General features: G+C 33.3%; 1 protein-coding gene across 1 annotated transcript in view; it reads left to right on the top strand.

Annotated features, from left to right (window-relative positions):
- LOC120780080 (muscle M-line assembly protein unc-89-like) overlaps positions 1 to 25,270 on the top strand; it is a 46,706-nt gene that overhangs the window by 2,881 nt on the left and 18,555 nt on the right. The window contains exons 2-9 of the mRNA XM_040112350.1: positions 1,967 to 3,645; positions 6,958 to 7,511; positions 9,248 to 9,278; positions 9,376 to 9,538; positions 10,068 to 10,209; positions 21,308 to 21,443; positions 22,109 to 22,309; positions 24,016 to 24,317. Coding sequence (XP_039968284.1) covers positions 7,199 to 7,511; positions 9,248 to 9,278; positions 9,376 to 9,538; positions 10,068 to 10,209; positions 21,308 to 21,443; positions 22,109 to 22,309; positions 24,016 to 24,317 — 1,288 coding nt within the window. The 5' untranslated portion in view covers positions 1,967 to 3,645; positions 6,958 to 7,198. The remainder of the gene's footprint in view (positions 1 to 1,966; positions 3,646 to 6,957; positions 7,512 to 9,247; positions 9,279 to 9,375; positions 9,539 to 10,067; positions 10,210 to 21,307; positions 21,444 to 22,108; positions 22,310 to 24,015; positions 24,318 to 25,270) is intronic.

Raw genomic sequence — 25,270 nt, 5'->3', positions numbered from 1 at the left:
GTTTACGCTGGTTCCAAGATAGACGAAATTATCTACAACTTTAAAGTTATGACTGTCAACAGTGACGTGAGTGCCAAGTCGCGAGCGCGACGACTGTTTGTTTGATGACAGGAGATATTTCGTCTTGCCCTCGTTCACTGCCAGACCCATTTCTTTTGCTTCCTTGTACAGCCTGGAGAAAGCAGAACTAACGGCGCGGGTGTTGAGGCCGATGATATCAATAAAAAGCCTCTCCTGAAAAAATTACCAAAAGAAACACATTTTTTCCAACTTACAAGTTGATATAACCCCTTAAAGAAACCCGTTTTCATTAAGTCTTTAATTATTATTGGAAAGTGAAGAATGTTGAATGTTTGTATAATGCAAGCATGGAAAGGGTAGATATTACGTATCTAAGCCACTTCTAATAAAGCAGTTAGTTCATGTGATATACGATTTTAAATAAAATTGGGATGTTATGTACATTGCGCAATATTTTTTGGTGCCATGCATCCACCTTGTACCACCAGGTCTTTGATTGTGTCGACAGTCGAGCGCTTTCTGCGGAAATTGGTTGCAAAATAGTTCATCTTCAACTTCTTCTAGGTGTGCTTCAAGGCGTTTACAAATCATTTGTTCCAGGATTTTCCCAATTGTCTCTAACATACGCACTGGGATCTCCAATTGTTTTGTTTGGTTTCTGTAACAAGACCAAACGGTGTTGTGTCCATATTTTTGGGAAAATACCAACTGTTAAGCACATTGTTTTGTAAAGCATTTTAGGTTTTGCCTCAGCGCAATCTGCAGGGCTCGATTTGGGATGTCATCCAGCATTTCTGAAATTTGCGGCAGCATTTATAACTTTCATGTCGATAACTATCAGCACAGTCATAAGCTCTGATTCTTCGGGGAAAATCCGGTCTTCTTCCTGCATGTCCTGCGTTGGAAAAAGTGTTTCCACAACATTTTTTTGAATAACTGGGCAGGTTGGCTTTTGCTCTTTGGGACCTCGAACTTTGTATATGACCAGCTTATACGAGCCGCCGCAAGGATAATCAAGTTTAATAGAAAGCTCTTTGAAGCACGTAGTTTTACTATTTTTTATGGCTTTTATGAGTTCCTTGCCCTTAGTCTTGAAATTTTCACGTAGACCCTCATTCCCTACTGTACCTGGTACTCTCGCCTCGCTTTGTTACAAATTTTTCGCAATTGTTGAATCTTATTAAACCAGTATGCTGGCTTTCGTATCGGGTGTTGTTTTCTCGAATCATGATGGTGTCACGGGCCCTGCAGATACATATGTTGAACTAAAAACTTAGAATGCTGATTTGCATCCTCTGATTCGTGAATATTCTTCAACACGAGTTTGAATAAATTCTCATCCATTGTGTCTTCTTTCCACCCTCTAGCTTGCGGTTTTTTAACACGCGCTCATCTTCTTTGCCTTACGGGGAGGCTTACATCTATGATAATTCCGAAATGGTCACTGTGTGTGTACGTGTCACACACCTGTCACTCTGCTGTTCGAGCCAGAAAATTGCTAGCAAACGTTATATCAATAATAGAACCATGACCGTTTTTTCAAAAGTGTTTTTGCAATTTGTGTCTAGCAACACTATATCGAGTACCTCGAAGGCTCTGAGTAAAGCAAGCCCTCGCTGATTTGTGCTTTTACATCATGCTTTAAAAATCCCTTGCTACTACGTAAGGGCATCACCTACCAACTCATCAAGAACTTTTTCAAAGTCTGCGGAAGACTCGTGTAAAAACATTTCTGCGCCAGTGGTTCATCTTGCATAGTTTTATCACCACAGGCCCAGATTGCTGCTTTTTTGGTGTTATCAGAAGTCCACGTATTTGAACTAGGATTTTTGTACTGCTCACATATTAGTACAACATCTATTTTCTTTTCATACACTGTTTGCGTTAAGAGTTCTTGTGCGGCTTCAATTTATTTGTAATATTTTCATTATTTTTTCTTTTACAGGCTTCTATGAAAAAAGGACATCTCCGGCTGTTCATCTGATGGTTCGGATTCGTTCCTCCTTTGCTTTTACACAGGACACAGACTGGTTCCTTACGACAGACCTTTGCAAAGTGATAAGCTTCTCCGCATCTCATGCAGCATTTGCTTCTATGTCTGGATTCATACATGTTTTTGCGATATGCCCAATTCAAAGCATCGGCAGCATTTCTTCAAGTTTGCTTTTTTGTGAATTCTGTAAACTACCCAGCCAATCTTAATTTTTCGAGCGCCTAGAAGCTGCCTTGCCCGTTACACTGGGAGTGTTCATAGTTTTTGATCAATATCTAAAAAACCGAAGCTAGTTCGCACGTATGTATATATACAGACAGGAGGGCATGTCTAAATTAACTCAGATCGAGGCTGGTCATTTGTATACATATATACTTTATAGGGTTCCCACGTTTCCTTCTGGATGCTTAAAATACTCTAATCAGGGTGTAAGAAATCTTTTTGTGCCCCTTCTATTAATAGAGAAATTTTCCTTTTTATGAAGTATGGTCTCACTCCAGAGATGGCGGAGTACATGATATTAATAACCAGTATGATATAAGAGTTCTGAGTCCACTGAAGTGTTGGAAAAAATTTGATTCACGTAGGCATTAGTTGCAACTCAAAACTAGACTTTCTTAATTTTGTGTTTTTTTAATACTTAAAATAAATTTATTGTACTGAAATATTGTAACTGTGGACATTTTTCGGAATACAATGAACACATTGTTTAAGCTCCTATGGAAATGCTGCGTGCTTAAATGTTTTTCGGGTATACCAAACAATACTCTTATTAATTCAGAAATATTTAAACGACAAATTTTCAGTACTTCAGATTCACCTATAGAAAATCATACAAATACACTTCATAAATATGCCTTAGGCACGGAACGGTATATGCGGTATAAAGTCAATCATATAGCCAGAATAATTTCCGAAAAGTATCACGGTTACGACCTGAGCAATTAACATTGTCACAATGCCATACAGAGGTCCCAGTCCAAAATCTTTAGAACGATAACGGATTCACCATAGCACATTCGAAAATAAAACATTAACAGGGATCTTGGTACTCTTATAGTAAAGAAAGATGCAGAGGACAGCAGAAAACAATATATGGAAATATCCAATCCTTGGTGCAATTTCAAATCGTATCCCAAAAGAAAAAAAGATATCTACCAGCCTTCTTAAGAGCAACGTATTTGCAAATAGGCTCAAGCACAACCTTGAGCTCGTTAAGTTTTAAAATGGTTTAAGATTTCATTACTTTTTGATAGACTTTAAATATGCAGATTGAATAAATAAAGAAATGCTTAAAACAAATGTAAACAAAAATCATTGTACGGTTCCGTCCGCTAATAGCCGGTCCCATCGTATTATTTATTAATGTTTACGAATTTCTTCAGTAAAAAGTACAAACATTCAGCCGAAAAAATTTTATTTTCAGAAATGTTCTAATTTTGTTGTTTTTTTGTCAGCTTTTATTTGGAATTTCTCTCTTTCACCTCCGATATCATTCACCGATGTTCTATTTTAATTTATATTCTATTTTAAATTCAGTCCGATAGATACTCATGTCCAGAGTATGTCGAAGATCGTGAAGCTGCTCGAATATCAATAAGTGATTTGAAGTGAAGAATGCAAATTTTATAGTAAGCAAGCTTTATTGCAAATTATTCGACGACAAGGATAAAAATTTAGTTATATGCGTCATAACTATTAACTTAAAAAATTTAGTTTTCTTGGTGAAGTTCTGAATAGATAAATATTTATAGATACCCAATATAACTACTCTGACAAGAAAATAATTGCAGTTGATTGTGAATATTGAAATTAAGAGTTCATAAGTTGTGACGTACGAAAAAATTCAAGCTAGAAAGTATTTTACAAATCTAAATTACTTTTACACATATAAATAAGCATATAAGTGTGAATTCATATGTATATTCACAAATAGGTGTTTCAAATGGATTATTACGAAAACATCTAACTGTAATATATGCTATGCAAAAAACGCACAGAAAAATTGCATATTTAGGTTTACATATGCACAAAATTAAAATTTTGTATTCTATTTTATGCCTTTGAAATTTGAGTCCGTACCAAAATACATTCAGCATATAATGTACACATAAGAGAATTATATACAAATATACATTTGTATGCAAACTAGTGTGCATGTGTTAAAAAATAAATATATAAAAGACAGTAAGTTCAGTGAAAAGTGAAATTTATGAAATAAGTCAACAACAACATTAACATATTTTTCTTTGGGATACACTTAAACGTATTTTGCTAGTGTAGATATTTTCATGAATATTTTATGAGTAAGACAATGTATTTATAGTTCGACTGAGTCAAACACAATATAGAATTAAAAATAGTCTTACGAAATTAGTTAGAAAAAAGATATATAAGAGAAAATATTTGGGCAAAACGTAACAAAAAAGTACGTTTAACAATTACAACTTTTATATTTCCTTCGATCTTTTAGATTGATGTGCGCATGAATTATTCGCTTCGTGGCTTTGTATTTTTTCCTGCGCTTGTAGTCGTGTACATTCACGAGTGCATATAAATAACAGGAATTCGTACAATTGAACGAGTGAAATAGTTGAAATTAAAAAAAAATGTCGATAATATGTATATTGGCAGTAAGCAAATATTATTACGAAATTTAATATAATGATCGAAAGTATTCTCGCTAAGGTTCGCGATTTGGTAAGATACTTGTGATATTGCAAATATACATATCATCCAAAAAATCGCTCAGAAATAATTTTCTATCGTCATCAATGCAGCTACATTCAGTGCTAAGGAGTGTGTAAACGTTGACCATCAGTAAAATCTTGAAAAGTCGCATAATAAAAAAACACATTCTTAAAATAATCTAAAATAGTTATTTATGTGCTTGTAAAGTGGTACATATATATGTATATAAATTATGTAAAATAAATACCTGGCTAAAACATTTGTTTGTAAACTCCAAGCTAATACATAATATTATATATATAAATATATATACGAATATGTTAACTAAATTACCAACATCTTCAAACTAACGACGCCTAAAATGTGGAACTATCGATCAGCGAAAAATTCAAAATTGTTTTTATTATTATTATTATAACTAAAATTAAAGTACTGTTGCAGTATGAATTTCCTGTATGTATGAGCTTAATACAGATTATAAACAAATATTGCTCTTAAAAGTATATAATGTTTCAACGAAAATCGACTTTAATTAAACTTAATTACTATTACCAACTAACACTACTTCAAATTTACATTATTGGAGCAGATATGTAAATTATATTCAATACATACATATATGTGAAAAAAATATGTTGTTTATTCATAATTCAGGTTAAAAAAGAGCTAGATATATCACTCGTCTTTCTCTTTTGCGTTATATCCCGTCATAACATTTCTACGTTTTGGAACGACTACATGGTTATTTAGATCCAAACAATTATGGACTCATTGAATTTGTCGATGTAGTCACATTCTGTTAATATCTTTACTCTACAATCCCCTCTCTACTTAGTCTACTAAGTGGGGTAAAAAACAATACATGTGTGTAGTGAAATACATCGATTTTTGTATCACTGTACGACCTAACCTAACCTAAGTTTGCGATTGTTCATAAGATTGCTAATAGAATAAAAAGCTGATACAAGCAAACGCATGACCAGAGGACGCTTCTGAAGTTGATTGTCCCCCTTCGAAAAATATATTCAGAACAACCGGTGCAATATGTTTATGATTAAATAATCACGGGCGATCATTGTGAAATTTGCTTAAAAACACTCGAACTCCCTCCATATAACGGTTAAGTTAAAAACTACTAATCGTGCGCTAACTCGTTAGGAAAATGCGTCAAAAGTAATAAATTTCACATCCGAAATGGCATGGAATTACTTCATAGGAGCTTGTGACAAAATTAAACAATGGGCGTGGCTCAATCGAAACTTAAAAAAAAATTTATATGTCCCTTAATGTATATATATTACGGTGTGAAAATGAACGAAATCGGACAAACACCAAGCCTACTTTCCATTTAACACAATTTAAAATTTCATTAGCTTCTTTCACTTTCAATTTTAAATCCCATTATACGAAGCAAGATACAATGAATATATAGGGATAAAACTTTGTAACAGTTTAAGTTCCCAGATATCAAATATGTGGACCTCAGAGTCTATGGCTGACTTTTTACCGGAAATTGTTGCCACTCTCAACGATATAATAATTAAACTTAGATACCGTCTTGTGTCTTGGTGCTGAAAGTATTTAAAATCAGGATATTGTTTTCCATAGCTAACATAACATATATAGCATAAATATAACTTATAAATATTTTCAGTTGACTTTACACCACACACATTGGTCAATAAATGAGTTATCTTAATGAAATATTACAGTTTAATTCCGGAAATGTCTGAAATCAGTCCTCGAATTACGCAACTCTCGGTTACTAACTATAATGAATTTTGTCATTTAGCATAATTTATATACAATATGTCAGTCAGTGCATGAATTATCTTAACAAAATTGTGATTTCGGACTTTCCACCTGACTTTGAACCGTTTATGTAGGTCAAAACGTGTGTTTTTTTAATTAAGTTAAGTGCATAAGTTTGCTTAAAAATTATGTTATGTCTTGGCCTTCGTCTAAATTTAGCCTCTGCGATTGAGTTTATTTCAGATATGTCTTATTTGAGGATTATTTTAACATATATTTCGCTAGTGGGAGGTAAATTCTAATTTTAAAACTATTTTAGTATGTAACGTATAATATAAGTTAATAAGATACAAATTTGATTGTGATCAATTTTAAAATTGCGAGAGTATAAAATATTCGGTTACACCCGAATTTAGTCTTTCCTTACTTGTTGTTTAATGCAGTTCTATTTTGATTTCAAACACAACTCACTGATTTTTATTTATTTTAAATATTTCCAGGTTGCAAGAGCGTCGTTACTAGAGAGTGAGAGAGCGTATAATTTATCTTTAGTTAAGGTCCAACCAAATTTATACAACCGACTTACGTTTTTTACCTGCTTCAAGTAGAGTTCGAAAACCAATAGCAACGCCTAAACATCTACTAACGAAAATCCAAATCTGTGATTACCATTTTAAAGGGCACATGGATAATAATTAATAATTAAATTGCAAGGTGCTTCTGTTATTTTAAACGCTCAGCATGGGAGTTGCTGAAGAATTTGCTCCCAGCTTCGTAAAGAAGCCACAACTTCGCCAAGAGGATGATGGCAATCGGTTAATTTTTGAATGTCAGCTGTTTTCGTCCCCTAAGCCTGACATTGAATGGTATCGCAGTGACAATTTATTAACAGAAAATGAAAGAACTAAATTCAAAACACAACCAATTGCTGATAACAAATTCACAGTTATATTAGAACTTGATGATGTCATCGAATCAGACGCTGGGCTATACAAAGTTAAAGCAAAAAATAAATCAGGAGAGGTTTCAGCATCAATAAACTTAAATTTCCGACGTAAGTATGCCTTACTATGTTATCTATATCTACAGCATATTTTGAGCAGTTCTATAAACTATATTCTCTATCTTATATATAAAATATATACTCGTTTATTCTTGTAGAAGGTCCTTACGGAGGACTCTTTTGCAAAATCATCTTCGATTTTGCAATCATATACATGTATATACTATTTATATAAAATTAAGTCGTGTTAGTTACACAATTAATAACTCAAGAACAAAGTAGATTAGAACCAGGGAACGGACTAATGTTATTTTTTATCATGCCATATAAAAATCAAAACAATTCATGTATCAAAAAATTATTATTCAAATCATGTGTTATATTATTATACATATTATATTAATGTAAGAATCATTTGAATAGGAATATATTGATAAAAATATACTACTTAAAAAAGATACATATACACGCAGCTACTGCCAGGGTAGAGTAATTTTGCATACAAATATGGATTACATATACTGATTGTAATTCAGCCTCCTTTTTCGCAGAGTATAAGAACCTTTCTAATATTACCAATGAGAAATCACAATAGTTGCCTTCAATCTTTACTATCAAAATACTTTTTTCGAAAATAACATTCGATTTTTTTAGAAACTGATACAAAATATGAACATTTGAGGGGAACCGTAATCTTATTATTTGTAAATACTTTTAATTCAAAAATTTGAAATTAAAAATTGGATATTCAAAAGTTGGGACTTAAATTTGAAAATTTGATTAAATAATATTTTTATTTCATAAATTGTAGATTAAAAATTATATATTTTAGTTTTTAATTAAATTAAATTTTTTTTCCAAAATAATTATTGAACATTAATGAAAGATAAATCACATTCCAAGTTTGCTTACCAGTACTCTAGAGTATTGAAAAAGATGCCTCTGCGTGAGGTCTAGTTCAAAATGATAGAACATGAAGAACGCAATCACGAAAAAATTTTAATTATTTCTTAATTATGTATATGCGTGGAAATTTTTTATATTTTTTGATCCGGCATCTGGTAATTTTTATCCACGTATTTGCGGTTAATTTTTCTTTTTAAGTTAAAAAAAATGATTCAAATGTTATTTCAATATGGTTTTTTAATGCATTATTTGCTACCCCGATTATAGCTCACTTATATTATGCAACTCTTATATTTGTGGTAATTTTATTAAAATCAAGAAAATTTATAACAAGTTTTCACAAATGAATTAACTGGTTTTGCATTATTTTTTGTCCATGAACAGCCGCTGACGAACCAAAAGAAAAGTAAGCAACAACTCACCTCATAAAAAATGCTAACTAATATATTAAACCGCATGTACAGCGAAGTATTCTACGAGTATGCTACTTGAGCGGTATCCTACTTGATAATGAATTGTTTTTATTCTTTCTAGTTATAATATGGTTTCAATAAAATACATCCAATAAAAAATTAATTAGTACGCTTTGAATTGTTTGCTCATAACTATAGCTTACCGCGTCTAACAAACTAAACATGTACGCACTAATAGTTATTCTCAGAGTTACATGCATAAGAAAGTTGTATGAAACCGATTATGGCTCACTTTGATACAGATTAAGAAACTCTTGTTCTTAATATATTTATATCGCCATTGACATAGTCATATATGATCCTGAAGTTATTAACATTATATTTTTTTCTACAATCTAACATTTTTACATATTATGCTACCATCGCTCTTTGCTTTTCTTTTGTTTAATTTTTGCACAAAACCTTCAGATGGCCAGTTTGATATCAGTGATTCTGATCGGTAAGTTTCGCTGCTTTTCATGTTAAACCGTTAATTTGCATTATTTTAGTGGAATTTCCATTACTTTGTTTGTTATTAACCTTTTTCATTATAATAGACAAATCGACGGATTCGCGCCGACTTTCGCGAAAAAACCCGCTATCCGACAGGAGGATGATGGAAAACGTCTGCTCTTCGAATGTCGCGTCAATGCAGATCCGATACCAACCATTAGCTGGTTTCATAATGGAAATCTTGTTAAGGAATCGTCAAGGCATAAAGTAAGTATACGAGTATAGTATACAGCTAAACGAATATGTGTACGTGTGCAATATTATCCATCCATTCTTTCAAGCACTTGAGATGCAGCCCTGTCCATTACCAAAGCTTGCAAGAAATCTTTTTTTCGCGTTAAAAAATGTTGCGGTAACCATTTTGGTTTTCTTTAAATTATTATAATTGCTTCTAAGTCTAATATTTTAAAAATACGAAAAAAATTTATTTTTATTTCTCATTTCAACAATTTAAAATCGTAAAAATATGCAAAACAAAACTTTGTTAGCATTGAAGATAGGAACTAAACCACTTTAATAAACTATCCGCATACTCTCTTGTACTAATTAAACGCAATAACTATTTTGTTGCTTTTACATGTAACTTTTTTGGACAAGAGAGCAGAAGCGAACAGAAAAATTGCGAATCGAAGTCAGCTAATGTGAGATAATCGTGTAATAATAATATCTTAATTATTTGTCAATGTATCGACTGTATCGTATCATTCATTATTTTATCTTTGTTTACTTATTTCAGATGACAATTCTAAAAGATGTAAATTCATACTTTGCTTCCTTAGAAATTAAAAATGTTACAGTTGAAGACGCTGGAAAATACAAAGTAAATGCAAAAAATGAGCTCGGTGAGAGCAATGCCACTATAAGCCTGAACTTCGACAGTAAGTTACACTTTAATACAGTTAAGAATATTAAGCAAATCATTAAATTTTTGTAATCACATATTGTGATGATTAAGGCATATTGAATAGTATTCGCTCTTTCTTAACATATAAATTAGAATTTTACGTTTCACATTAAGTACAGTATCTGGTTTCGGTGCAGTTCAACTTAAATTGTGTTTATTAAAAAAGCAAACACAATATCATTCCATCTCTTCTTACATAACGCGGCTTTACATTTTTCACTTTGCAATTTAAATTAGTGGTACTAATTTAATGTCGCAAACTTGTCACATTTATTGCAAACGTCGCACACTATTTATTTTTACATGCAATTTATTTATTTTTTTTATTGCTCCTATCCGATATTGCCACGGAGCGCATTTAGTCATGTTGCCACTTGAGACTGCGACCATACCGAGAGATAAAACTATCACATACAATATTTTAAGTTGGATCAAACTAGACTCAGAGTTCTCAATTTTACTAAAATCAAAATCGGTTGAGCAGAGGCAGTGTCTACCAATAGAGAGGGCGTGATTCTCACAGCTCGCGGTCTACGGATTTTTGTCAAATTTTCCTAACGCTCAGTAAGGTTTGCTATTTCATCGTATCACGTCCTCGCGTGGTTGCAGGAAACGCAATTATCCAAAAGTAAGCTTTATATCACAAGTCGACACGGACGATCTATATTACCTACAAGCCAGTGCTTCGCATCTAGCTTTCACGTCTAAAGCTTAGTACGCAGCTCTCAAGAAACGTAAAAACTTCATATAAAAAAACGCTTAAGAAACGGTCAAGATACTTTCCTGCGACAAACTTACTTGTACTAGTACGCAGCTCTCAAGAAATCTAGTACTAATTTTTGATACTTTTTTTCAGTAAAATGTGAATATGGCAAACCTTGTTTTGCGAAGAAACATCAAATCAACAATTGTTTCTTGAAGGAAATTCGAAGTAATCGTCAAATTCGTCCTGAATTAGTTGAAATCATTATTATGAAGTATATTCCATTTTGAAATGTTGCATAAAACCTACCAATCATCAACAACATTTCTTAAATCTCAATAAAAATATTTATGTTACCATACACATACACACATACATATTACGCACAAAGTTTGTTTTCTTTGTTTATTCTCTCTTGCTCTTCTAATGTAGATCATTCACAATGCGTAACCAGCTGTCAAAATTACTTGAGAAATAATGTATTTTTTTTATTGAGCAATTACTTGAGAGCTGCATACCAACCTTAAACATGGATACATTGCGTGCAAAGTTTGACAACTCGTTATTTTCGAGAAATGGCGAAGTTAATAGATCATGTGATATAACGCCTCTAGATTATGTTCTATGGGGATACGTTAAGCCAAAGTCGTACCCCAATCAATCAACAACGCTCCAGGAGCTCGAAGATAACATTCGGCGTACTATAGCCCGAATTCCAGCCGAAGTTCTGTTTCGGGTCACCGAAAATTGGCGTAAACGGAATGAGTTATGCAAACTGAGCCGTGATGGCCATTTGGCCGACGTTTTGTTGCCATAAAATTATCTGCAAAAACAATTCCATTTTGACCGAATTTGAGTGATTTATTTATTATTTAACATAACGTCGCTCTTGTAGGTAGATCCTTTATATAGATAGACAGTTCAAATAAGTTAAAAAGGTGACATTTATACAATAACAATACTAGTAAATATTTTGTTATGAATTCGAGTCATTTAAACCATTCAAATAATCAGCATCTTAAAAAAATCGAAATCTTGTGCTCAATTTGTCATTTTCTCTTTTGGCGCTTTTTTTTTATGAAAATGAAATAATGATTTTGAATGGGAAAGTAAAAAAGATATTCAAATTATTGACCATTACTTTTTGCACATTTTGACTATCTTTTTGGCAATTTGTGGATAGAATACAAATAGAAATGGTCGTCTTTTGAAGCAAATCAATCAGACACCCAATTTTCGACTTCTGATGTTTGTCCAGGATTAACCCATGATTTTCTCCGTTTAGAATTCTTGAAATAAATCCATTTTTATCGCCAGTGACAATTCTATACAAAACTAATTTTCTCTCCGGTCTTTTTACCCTTCCTATGTACAAGTATGTATGTAAGTATATGACATAAATAATTGTGTCGACAGGCGATTAAGGATAGTTAGTAAAAAGATACAATCTGTATAAAGTCTCATGTGATAATCTTTCACATTTGAATTGCTTGCGAAATATAACTGTTTGAACTTGTTAGATTATAACATTCTTCAAGTTGACTTTTAATCGAATTTAGGATGTTCACAACTTTTTCCTTTACAACAAGCGTTTTTATACTCTTACAACATGTTGCTACATCGTACATATAATGGTTTTGATCACGTAACAGTACAAAAAGAGCTATACATACATGTATAAATGATCAGGATTATGAGACGAGTTAAAATCTGAGTGAATGCCTGCCGGTCCTTCCGACCGTCCGTCCATCCGTGCAAGCTGTAACTTGAGGTATCGTAATGCAACTTGGTACATACCTATGTATGTTCCTTGGCAAAAAAGCAAAGTTTGTAAATGAACCCCTATCACGTCCACAAAACGCCATTAAAGAAAAACATATAATGTGCTATAACTAAGCACAAAATTAAAATATAGAACTTTAATTTGGCAGAGAAGATCGCTGTAGCAAGGGGCACCTGAGAGCAAACAGTTTTTGAAAAAGTGGGCGTGGCCGCACCTTCCAATAGGTATAATGTACATATATCTCACACCGTTCAAGCCAAAATAACCAAATTCGATCAAGATAAATCCTATAGGAACCCCTATCGGCAGTGTGAAAATGAATGAAATCTGGTCATAACCCCACTCACTTCCCATATAACGGTACTGTTAAAAACTACTAAAATCGCGATAAATTAATGACTAAAAACTTCAAAGGCGTTCAATTTTACCACCGATATGGTAATTATTAGGCGGCTTTATAAGAGTCGGGTCCAAATTGGTCAACGCCCTGTTGAACGCCCCCCTTTCGGAAAAAATCAGACTACAACTACACTTACTTCCTATATAACACAATTAAATTTTTTTAAAATATTTTACATTTCGATATACAAAGCAGGAAGTAATTCATGTAACGAGATAAAATTTCCACGAATAGTACCTTTGACCTTTGACTTTAAAAATTATCCAAATCGAACTAAAACTGTTCAAGCTCTATGTACTAAGTATGCGGACTCCAGTACCTATCCGCGTAATTTTATACCGCATATATCGTATCTTCCAATATAATAGCTATCTTAATAAAATCGAGAGAGCATATTATACTCAAACCAATATATTTCTGTGCCTGGAATTGATAAAAAGACCTAACCACCATGTAACTAATATCAGGATTTTCTAAACACACAGCTGACTTTACTCCATATAATTGGTTATGTATGTACATATATGTATGTATACATGTGGAACCTTGACGAAACGTTGGGAGCATTTTTAGTCTGTGATATGTTAATTGTATGTAGTCGTGGTTAAAATAGACAAAAAGGTGGTCAATTTTCATCATCATCATCATCGATATCATCGAATAATTGATGTTTAAAATTAACATGTTTTTATTTTAATATAAAGTTCTGCCAGCACTTGAAGGAATTTCACCGCCTTTGATTCCTTCGTTGCAAGAGATTTTTTACTACATACCATCTATGAAAATTCTATAAAGCCTTACATAAAAAGCCGAATATCTCGAGAAGTATTAATGATAGCAGTTTTGACCTCAGATCTTTTTTACATTTTTACATTAATTTACATTTTTTCTATAGTTCTTGTCATTCACGAGATATATTTAAAAAAATGCGAATTTCAGGTTTAGAGCCCCGTACTACCTCACCGGTGTGAGTTTCGACTTTGTCGCAAGGGGCACTTTTGTAGAGTGTGCAATTCTGAGAAATATGTGTCTAAAGCAGTCTCGACCAAACTATCACACGCACAAAATTATACAAATGTTAGTTAAGAAGAACAAGAAGCGAAGCAAGTATCGAAACAAAAAGTAAACAAAGCAGCTACACCGAAAAAAGTTTTCATAATTAAAAAATATGTTTATTTTAGTTTATTCAATTATTTTATTAATGTCCATATTCATAATTTTTGATTCTCATTAAATCGCATATATGTTTGTCCGTTTGGTGGTTTCTACATTTATTTCGGATTATTTTAAGATTGGAAAAGGCAGCTTCACAGTTGTAGGTAGAACAAAACATAGAATAAAGCTTGTAGATCTCGTTTATTGTGTTCTTATATAAAGTTGAATCCAGATTCTTCCGAAAGCACAGTTACGCTCCTTTGCAGACTCCTTAGTTCAGTTTGAAGAGGTTCTTTTTGCTGACTTAAGTCACATATAAGTGGGCTATCGTGGAGAATAATAATGTTGCTAATTTTATCAAAATCCTAGAATCTCTTATTGAAATCAATAACGATTGATTCCAATACTTCCACATATTCATTCAATTTACTCACGTTTGCTGTTTCCAATATTATTTCTTCTGTACGTGGTAAACTTGTGACTTTTTTCTCCTTAAGTTCTCTAATAAAAATATTTAATTTTCTTTTAAATTGGCCAACATTATTAATAAGTTTCGATATAAATTTATTTTTGCCTTGTAAGGCGAGATTTAATTCATTTATAATGCTGGTAATATCACTCAGAAAGGCAAGGTCTAGTTGGAAATCTTTGTTGGACATTATGTTCGCTAAGCTTAAAGATTCCTTATCATTGAGCTCTTGAAGGAAAAGTTGAACTTCATCTTTGAGATTAAACAATCTTTGTATACTTTTCCCACAACTGAGCCATCTAACTTCGGTATATAGAAGCAGGTCTTGATAATCTGAAGATAGTTCTTCAAGAAAAAGTTTAAACTTTCGGTGGCTCAGAGCGTGGTGTCCGCCTGTTATTTTATTAATTTTTTTAATGGAAACTTCCATGGCTTTAACAATATTTAATTTTTTAGCAAATAACGCCTGCTGATGGATTATACAATGGAATGTGAGTATGTTGATATTTTTTTTATAAAAATATCCCACAAGTCCTTTGTTTTTTCCCAACATAACTCTTGCCCCATCAGTACAAATACTGCTCAGTTTTTCAATGTCTAACAAATTTAAAACATTTTCCTCGATAGCCTTATAAATTATTTCCCCTGTGACATTTTTGTGGAGAGATATCACAATTAAAACTTCTTCTACTGTTTCGAAATTGCTTCCCACTGATTTTGCACAAACAATAAGCTGACATATATTATTTGCATCTGTGGTTTCGTCAAATGATAAGGAAAAATCATACAATTTCTAAGTCTATCTATTGAACATCTAAAAATATATGAACTTATTTGTTCTGTTCGACAGACTAGCGTGGGGCGGGACAAAGGAACAGATTCCAATATCCGGCAGGCATCATAACCTTTGTTTCCAAAACAATTAAAAAATTCAGAGCCCAAATTAAAAAAAAAAACCCCATCATCAAATGGGCGTCCTTTTTTCGCTAAATAAAGAGCAACTATAAACGACGCCTTTTTCTTTTGTTTACCCTTTTCTTCAGTATCAACTGCTTTGTAAATGTTCATTTTTTTAAATTCGCTAATTTGTTTTCACTTTCGAAAATTTCAAGATTAGAAATATCTTTATGAGAATTTAAAAAATGCTTTTCTAAATTGAAAAGACGCTTACTCTTAAAAGTACTCTTGCACAACATACATTGCGCTAGATTATTTTCATTTTAATACATTAAAAAAATATCCATTTTTTTGCTCAGTGCAAGAACAAATTTTGCCGTAGCGAGTGTCTCATTTGCTTTAGCGAATGAGTAAGGTGTTGCTTGTTCAAAATTCAGACAGCAACTAATTTGTTTTCGCTTGTTCAGCTGCGAAGCTTCGGGCATGTTGGTGTGAAAAAACGATCGCTCAACTGTAGGTGTGAAAAAACGAAGACTAAAAATAGTAGGAGCTGGTCGAGGCTGGTCTAAAGTCAAAGCGATGCCATAAAATGCCTCTGAGCTAAGGAAATTTAAAGATAAAAAATCACGATTGTCCTGTATTTTCTGTGGAAAATTTTTACATGCCTTGGTCCAGTCCTTAATGTTAATATTAAGTGCTCAGATTTTCAGGTAATTTTTTTTAGGGATTTCCAATGAAATTTCATGATGGGATTGAAAAAAAGTTCAAAAACAAACACACAAAAAAATAGTATATAGTATATATATATATAGTATACTATATTAAAAAAATAGTATATAGTATATACATATATAGTATACTATATTAATATATACTATATACCATTTTTTTTGTTGGCTTGATAGTTCAACTCATTAATTCCGTTGTAAATACTCATTTTGCAAAGCAATAATAATTTACTCAATTGTTTTTGCTTCAAGCATATTTGTATTCGCCTAGAGCTTATATTCTAATAGGTGCTTTTTTTGTTGACAACACTTCTTTGTTTAATTAATGCAATTAATTTTTGATTAATCTTATGCTATTTTAATACTTCACTTCCTCTAATCAACTGAAAATATTTCTTTTTAATCGTAAGCATATTGTCCAAAACCGGGTTTATATACATTATATAAAAGGATAGGAATGCTACACATTTTCATGCAAATTACAAAAAACAAATAACGCCGGAGCTAATAAAAATGTCACATTACGTCTTATTCCTTCTAAGTTATGCGCGTTTTCTGATACTCAGTAGCAGAAATATTAGGTTTATAATTTGCAAATGCTATGTGTACGTACATACATATGTTAATATGTTATCTAAAATCTTTTAAGCTGAAACAGGTATTTTCAATTTAATTTAAGAAAATAGCCAAATCTTAATATATCCTAGCCCAAGTACTATGTATTATGAGAATAAAAAAAATATGAAACTACTGTGGAATATGGCTAGAAAGTAGTGATCGTATTGCATAGATTACCTTATTGGCGACAAATTTTTGACATGAATTTCGGACACGTAAACCTTTTTTCTACTTTTCATTGTAAAAGTTGTTGAAATATTATGCATACGAAATTATCATTCCGTAACAAATAAACATATTAAACGACTTATTCATGGTCTTGTCATTGGACAAATCATTTGATATGTCTTTCATCTACATGAAATGGGTCGATTCTATTTCTCACGTCCAGTGCACATAATATTATCTTCGACCTTCCGAATAGTTTTAAAACTTTAACAGTGACTATGTCTCAATTCTATTAATTGCGAAATTTTTCTTTCATATCTTATTCATTTTTATCCAAAACATGCTCTAACTCTTCCTTCTTAACCAAGCTTGGTGGGAAGATTGTCTTTTAAAATAAAATATATGACGACAAATGGAATGGAATCAAAAGGCTCTTCTGACATGACAAGGCTTCGACTCACATAGCGGCATTGTCAAACCTAAATTGTTCGAACTGGGCTATGAACTGCTGCCTCATTCATTGTATCCTCTAGATTTGGCTTTCCACGACTTCTTTTTCGTTTCGCCAAAGGTATGGCTGCCGAGATGTTTAAACCTCAGTTTTGCAAAACGTGGACAGTGGAAGAGAAAGTGCTTGGATGTTTCCATCTCACTTTCTTGCAAACAACTTCGACAACTTACGTCCATAAAGATTTGTAAAAAATTGTTCTTAAAAGTTTTCAGTAATAAATCCAACGATTGCATAAAATGGACTTTATTGAGAGAAAATAGTTCAGTATATCTTCTGCGTTTTAGTCTAGGCTATAAAGATCTAACAGTCACACAGGGGCTGGTTGTCGATAAACTAAGCGCGCCTGGTGGACCTCCATTGTCCTCTTGCGTTATAGTCCTCGACTAGTTTAACTCGCTCCCACTTCGATGCACGTGGGGCAAGAGTGTAGTTTGATGCTATTGATAGTGAAAGCAGGATCTTTTTTATTAATGAGTGACCGCAATGCTTGTATTGCTGCCGCTCTGTTGTCATAGTGAATACCCACGTTCCCGAAAGAGTTCGTACTTCGGAGCAATATGCCTATAGGGTTTGTCCGGAAAGTAATAGGACTGAGTAGATTAAAAACCAATTATTGAACCAATCGTTACAGTTCCTTAAAAGCTTTCAAAATAGATTCCTTCTGCGTCGATGCAGCGCTGCCAATGCGCACTTTTGGAACCATCTTCGTGCACACCTTGCGCATGTTCAAGTGCTTCGTCACAATGGCATGGACCACAGATTTTGATAAATTTAACATCTGGGCAATTAAACGAATACTTAGTTGACGGTCTACGTCAAAACTTTGCGCACCCGAGTCACATTGTCGGTGTATATCGAGTCACATGTCTTTCAGCACGGTCTTCATCAGAGACTTCTTGCTTTGCTTTAACATCTGGGTAAGCCTGTTTGATCATATTAAACGACTTTGTCGCAGATTTACCGAGTTTCACACAGAATTTAGTCGCGTACCTCTGCTATAACGAACGCTGCATTTTCGACTTGCATCACTAACAGAAAGACGTTGCGCGAAAATGTTTGTCCTGACTCTCCAGGTGTTCGGAGACAACAAACCATCCCCTTGTTCGTTAGCTAGGAACGGCTCTACCGAATCCAGTCGGTGCGCGTACGCTCCGAAGTACAGTCGCGGCGGAAGAAAATCAGTCCTATTACTTTCCGGACAAACCCTGAAATGCTATCTTAGGCTGAGCCCACACCGGATTAGTCAAAAACGTCTTTGACTAATAAAACACAAAAACCTCTTGTGCTCTAACCCACACCAAGCGAAGCACAATGCGACATTTTGTCTTTTTGTCTCGCTTGGTGTGCATTGAAATAAAACGAAAAAAGAAGAAAGCGAATCAGTTCTTGCAAAGATGTCGTCGGTTTTGTAATTATATATTAACCTCCTTGCTTCGATTAAAAACACTAATTTCTCCGCGTCAATGTTCATTTTAACAACTTGTATGCAGAATAAAAGCATAAAGAAAATGCGTAGTTTTGACTATGAAAACCAACGGTTCAGATATAAGCAACGAAACGTGTTTTTCTGTCGTGTCTTGTCTGTTCCATTCGGTGTGGGTTGGGCCGTAGCTCAGCATGTATGGATCAAAAACAAAGACGGTTTTGTCGCACTTAGTGTGCGTTGGCTGTTTGGAAATACATATGAAGTTCGACAACAGCTCTTCAAGTCAAACAAGTCAAATCACGAGCATGCGTTTTGGTTTCGTCTTGTTCGGTGTGGGTTGGCACATATGAAGCTGTGGGCAGTTGCGTATGAGACAAGAAAAACTGTTTTGACTAACCCGATGTGGGTTCAGCCTTAATAAATGTCACTTCTGCCTTAAAAATACTACAGTGATACGGGAGCCTTAAGCTGAGCTTGACAGAGAACTCCTTGTATAAAGCTGCCCCTCCAACCTTCTCTACTAGCTTTCCCTTTAAGTGAAAAAGCCTCTGGCCTCCACGTAGGACCTTTTCACATAAGTAGCTGCCCTGAGCCTTACAACGACCGTTGAAGCAATTCGCCTGCGGGCAATATCCACGTGGCAATGTACATATGTGAACACGCTCAAGCTTCTTAGCGAATGTAGCCTTTTCGAGCGCCCTTCGCAAGGCGAAAACGACATTAAATATTGTTGGCTTTACTGGTTTCGTAAACGTGAAAAACAACCTTTGGTGTGAGATCCTTATATCGAATACAGTAGTATTAGTCAACCGATGCTTTCCTTACTTTCTCCACATTGTTTGGCCTCCATGAAAGCTTTCTATTAAGGATAAGCCCCAATTACCTCATCTTATCATCATGTTGAAGCCGTTAGCCTTCGAATAAAGGGGGATCCGCCTGGAAACCTATATCTCCTGGTAAATAAAACCATTTAATTTTACTTGGGCTGACGGCTAAGTCGCTACTACCGTTGTATTGTCCACTGCAGTTGCATTCTTGTTATGCCAACAGGACCCGTAGACTTGATAAATTTGAACGAATTCAATGCCCAGGAGGGGCCTTTGCATGCTGGCAATTAATTTTAAATATGTTTATCGTTCAACTTCTTCTCTTCTTCTTATTAAGAAGTACGAGCACCAGCATTTGCCGATATGGTTCCTAGATTCTCTCCAGCCTTTAGGTTTCTTTGATCACATTCAGACATAGCCGCCAACATCTACTTCCATTGCTCGTGGAAGGTGGCACCATCTGCTCTGCTGCGGTCGTACATGCCAAACTCTACTAAGCTGGCGAGTTTTGCGATTTCGGTCAAACCTTTTATGTGACATAAAAGAAGGTCAGGTGTTTTTTGGGGTAAGTTTTTGTAATCAGATATGTATCGAATGATTACTACGCCCATCTCCACGTTTTGGTTATGAAGGTAACTACTAAACTACGATAACTGTCTAACAAATAATACGAACTGACTTTGTCAGTTGAATGTGCAGTTGCATTGCAATCGGGTGCCGGACCCGCTAGAGATTTTAGATGAGCCTCGAACCCTACCAAGGTGGTTAGTTTGTCCATTCCACACTGCCAAATGGTACTGAAAATGCCTAGCACACCGGACGTTGTCTAACGAATAATACCAGTAATGTTAAACTTTTACAATCTTTACCTTTGGTACGCGCGATACCTTCCTAACATTTTGTGAACGTGTTTTATTTAGTACAAAGTGGTGTACAAATAAAAATGTAAAGGTATACGAAATGTATTACTAATAATTAATTAAAATACTCTGAAGCCTTTAACTTTTTAGATCTGAATGAGTCCTAATGTTTGGCTATATCTATAATTATAAGATTTCAATAACCTTTTACATGGTATGGATGGGTATGATTTTTAATATTAAGTAATATATGTATTTATTTCCATAACTTAATACCTGGGGTATCAAAATTTATGCATTGAAATTAATTAACTGATGAGGGTAGTTATGTGTAAACTTTCAATCTCGACATTGTATCCGATTTCGCATCATATCCTATGAAAACACATAATATTATATAACATTACAAAAAATTAGTGTATAAGTTCCAAATTTTTTATAATTCAATATACGTAAGCTCAGTACTTTCGGATTAAACAAATGTTCAAAAGTTAAAGCCATCCAATCTATATGTTGTATAAATTTAGGCGATGAAGCACCGGTGCCTGAAGACGGTATTAAACCGACATTTACTGAACGTCCAGTTATACGCCAAAGTGAGGACGGAGGCAATGTAACCTTTGAATGCAGATGTGTCGGAGATCCAAAGCCAACCGTTACGTGGTACGAACTTATAAACAATATATTCATGACAAAATTGAACGATAAACTCAGTATTGAAAATATGCACTTTACTCTCCTCAACACGAATAAAATAGTAAGAATTTTAGTTATGATACTTCTAAAATTCTAAATTCTTAGCATGTACAAATGTAAATATGTATGGTACAACCTGAATTTTGCGTTTTCAATTCACCGAGCGTTAGAGAAAAATGTTTAAATAAGCATTCAACACTTCCGGTGTAACTCTGACCAAACTATCTTCTGACACATTCATAATTATGTTGCGATTCACACTTTTTTGGAGAAACTATTCGTTCAGCTTGGGAACCGATTTTAGCAACCCCTTAGATTTGTTTCTTGTAAACAAATATAATTTGTTTAAAATTTAAAAACTTAAATTTTCAATTTGAGTCTTTCACACTAAGCTCTATGCAGCTCTATGCAAAGCAAAACTTTATAGCATTGAAGACAGCGGGTATTAAAAGATCTATCGTTTTTTAATTTTAATGGTGTAAATAGAGTACCGTGCCAAATTTTTGTTAATATATTAAATAAATAAAAATCCATACATTTCTGTTGAGATGAAGGAAAATACGTATTACATACTGAGCTTAAAAAGAAAAGAAAAAACATTATTCGTCGTCCGATTTGTCCTTTTTAAAAAGGTTTCATGGCCAAAAGGAACTCAAGGAAGACGGGAGATATAAAGTGTCCTTATCTTTGGATCAAAAACTATACCACATGGCACGATTAGAAATCAGTAGTGTTATTTCAAGTGATCAAGGAGAATATCGCGCACGTGCGAGAAATCAGCACGGCGAAGGTGTGGCTACAATCAACCTAAACTTTGAAAGCGGCTCAAAAAAGTAAGACAATTTGTGTTCATTTAAATAAAAACTAGTTATACTTCGTGGTTCAGGTGGCAAACATTTTTACATACAAACCTACATCTATAACACTTCTTAAATTTATAATACAAAATACTCGTGGATCCGGCCACGCGTTGCTGTGGTATACATTTTATAATGTTATTCATATAATAAACTATTCAATACAGTGAAAATTTCATTTACGAATAAAGCGAAAACGTTTTTGTCAGTATAAGATTCCAGGGGATTGTACTTGAGGTTTAATTTTGAATATTTTTAAACAAATAAATGTCAATGGGGAAAATAACGAATTTAAGGCTGTTTTCTCAGTTAGGTTAACAGCATCTGTCATTTATAGTTAAAAAAAGTTTCTTTACCGAAAGAAGGAATCTTTGTTAAGTTTACAAGAACTTTACTGATAAATGGCTGCTAAGCAAAATCATTGAGAAAATTGCCATTAAGTTTTGGCATTTTACTGAAAATTACAATTACAGTTGAACTTGGAGTTAGCATCACCATAATCCACTAAAAAACTTCGAGTTATGACAAGAAATTTTTATGCAATTTGACTTCTGTTGCTAATTTAAGAGTTCGAGTTATGAAGAACTTCGAGTTTGAGATATGGAAGTTCAACTGTATTATATTTTTTTGGGGGATTGTGAATTCATGCAAATGTTTAGAAATATATTCAGTAAATGTCCCATAAACAGACTCTGACGAACCGGCCTTTCTGTTCAGTTGTTAGAGTTGTGCGCCTAATAGAACGTCCATTTAATCCAGATTTCCCTGTATTTCTAAAATACAAATAAAATAAAACATTTCAGTTACTTAAATGCGTTGGCACTTCAATAGACAATAACTGAAATTGTTAACTCATACCGCTCTTTTGCATCAAGAATTTTATGTAAAAAAATGGTATAACATGTTATATTAACATTTTATTTATGTTGAATTAGCATCGAATTTAGAAGGCTTCGAACTTCAACAATAATTTCTCTCTTCACTGTGATAAAGATTAGTTAAGATTTATTTTTTACTATATTATTAACAGGATAAGTGCCACGAAGTTTGTAACACACAGTAAACGTCTGAAATACTATAAAATATATATTTATATTATCAGCGTGACGAGCTGGGTTGATTTAGTCATGTCCAACTGTCCATCTGTTTGTATAATATATATACGAAACAGTCCCTCAATTTTTTAGGTTTCGCTCTGAAATGTTGTACACGTCCTTTTGTTCTAACGAAGCAGCTTATTTGTTGGATCCGCCGGCATCGAACCACCTTAACTTATGGTTTCTCTACAAACTAAACGAACAAAATCAAGTTCTTGGAACTTTGAACTCATTGATAGTTTATCTAAATTACTTAGTCCTTTAACATAGTTTCAATTAACAAGGTCTGCCTAATTGGTTGTAATAAAATTGTGTTTTTAGTAATGAAAAGTATTTCAAAACACAAATGAGACTAAGCATTGAAAGCATGAATATTTTCTCATATGGTATGTATCATTCGATGACCTCGTTAGCATGGTATTTTTTTCATAAATAAATTTTTGTCAGCAGAATATGAAAATACATATTGTGATAGCTATGTTTGTATGTATGTAAAAATTCCACCATTTGTGTAAAAATGATTTTATACAATAAAATTATTTGAAATAATTAAATTAAGAAAACGAATTAAAATTATCAATTCAGAATTCCGGATGGTAAATCGCCGCGTTTTCCGAAAAAGCCAACCATTCGACAAGAGGAAGACATATTAATAATGGAATGTATATTAGAAGCACATCCAGTCCCTGACATAACATGGCACTGTGCCGATCAAAAAATTGAAGATTCAAAGCGTACAAAGATGTCAAGAAAGGCAATTTCTAAAGACATATATGTGTTAACATTGGAGATCCAAAACCCCACCAAGGACGATGGTGGAAATTACCGTTGCAACGCCGTAAATGTGTATGGTGAAAGCAATGCTAATATAGCACTAAATTTTCAAGGTATATTACAAAATATACGTCCTCTGTGGTGTGTTGGATGTAACAATCTTATTATATTAGCTATCCAAAAATGAAAGACACAAAATGTACAATTGTTATCGTAGCGTATGAATATGTTATATATTTTTGTATGTATGTATTTAAACTTTGCAGTCATATCAACTAGTTATAAACAACTTTATACATTAGTTGTGTATCAGAAGTTCAATTAATTAGTTGACTCTCTCTCTCCATAAGCAACTCGTATTTTTTAAACATTGCCCACAGAAGATTAGCCATTTATAAAATAAAATCACCCATTGGTAAATCATTTTACAAATGGTACCAATTTGTGGGTTTTCTGTCTTGTTAGATTTCAGACAGAAATTTCTAATTTAAAACTGGTGTATTTTCTAATCGTCAGGAAAATTGTTAAACACTTCTACTATACATAGTATGTATTACATACGTACTAAACAGCTGAAGTGACTTACAATTAGTTTTAAGCCATTCGTTCGTTTCAAATAGCTCTGCGATGTTTTGTTCCCAACGACCTACTCAATTCATGTGAGCACTCAATCAATTCAATCACACTACATAAAATATAAAAAAAATTGTGGATATTTGTGTTATAATCTAAGTTATGTTATTCAATTCCACTGAATATAATATGGTATGTAATGGTATTTTAATTGTACTATTATTACACATTACTATTAAGTTTTTAGCGCACTTCGATTATAAAAATTTACATCGAAAAGATTTCCAAAAATTATTTTCCTATTTCCCATACATAGTACATCAAGCATGATACACTTATTGCTTTTTAGATGGGCAATGAAGACAATGTTTTATATTACATTGCCTTGCAAGCATCAAAACAAAGTATGTACTGTTTGCTTTGTTGAGAGAACCAAACAAGTCATGTTTGTTTCTTCTAGTTCTTCTAGTTTGTTTATTCTAGTCAACCGTTT

Source organism: Bactrocera tryoni, unplaced genomic scaffold, assembly GCF_016617805.1.
Source record: "Bactrocera tryoni isolate S06 unplaced genomic scaffold, CSIRO_BtryS06_freeze2 scaffold_138, whole genome shotgun sequence".
Taxonomy (NCBI): domain Eukaryota; kingdom Metazoa; phylum Arthropoda; class Insecta; order Diptera; family Tephritidae; genus Bactrocera; species Bactrocera tryoni.
Note: the sequence above shows the minus strand (reverse complement) of the source record. Positions and strands in the feature narration are given on the sequence as shown.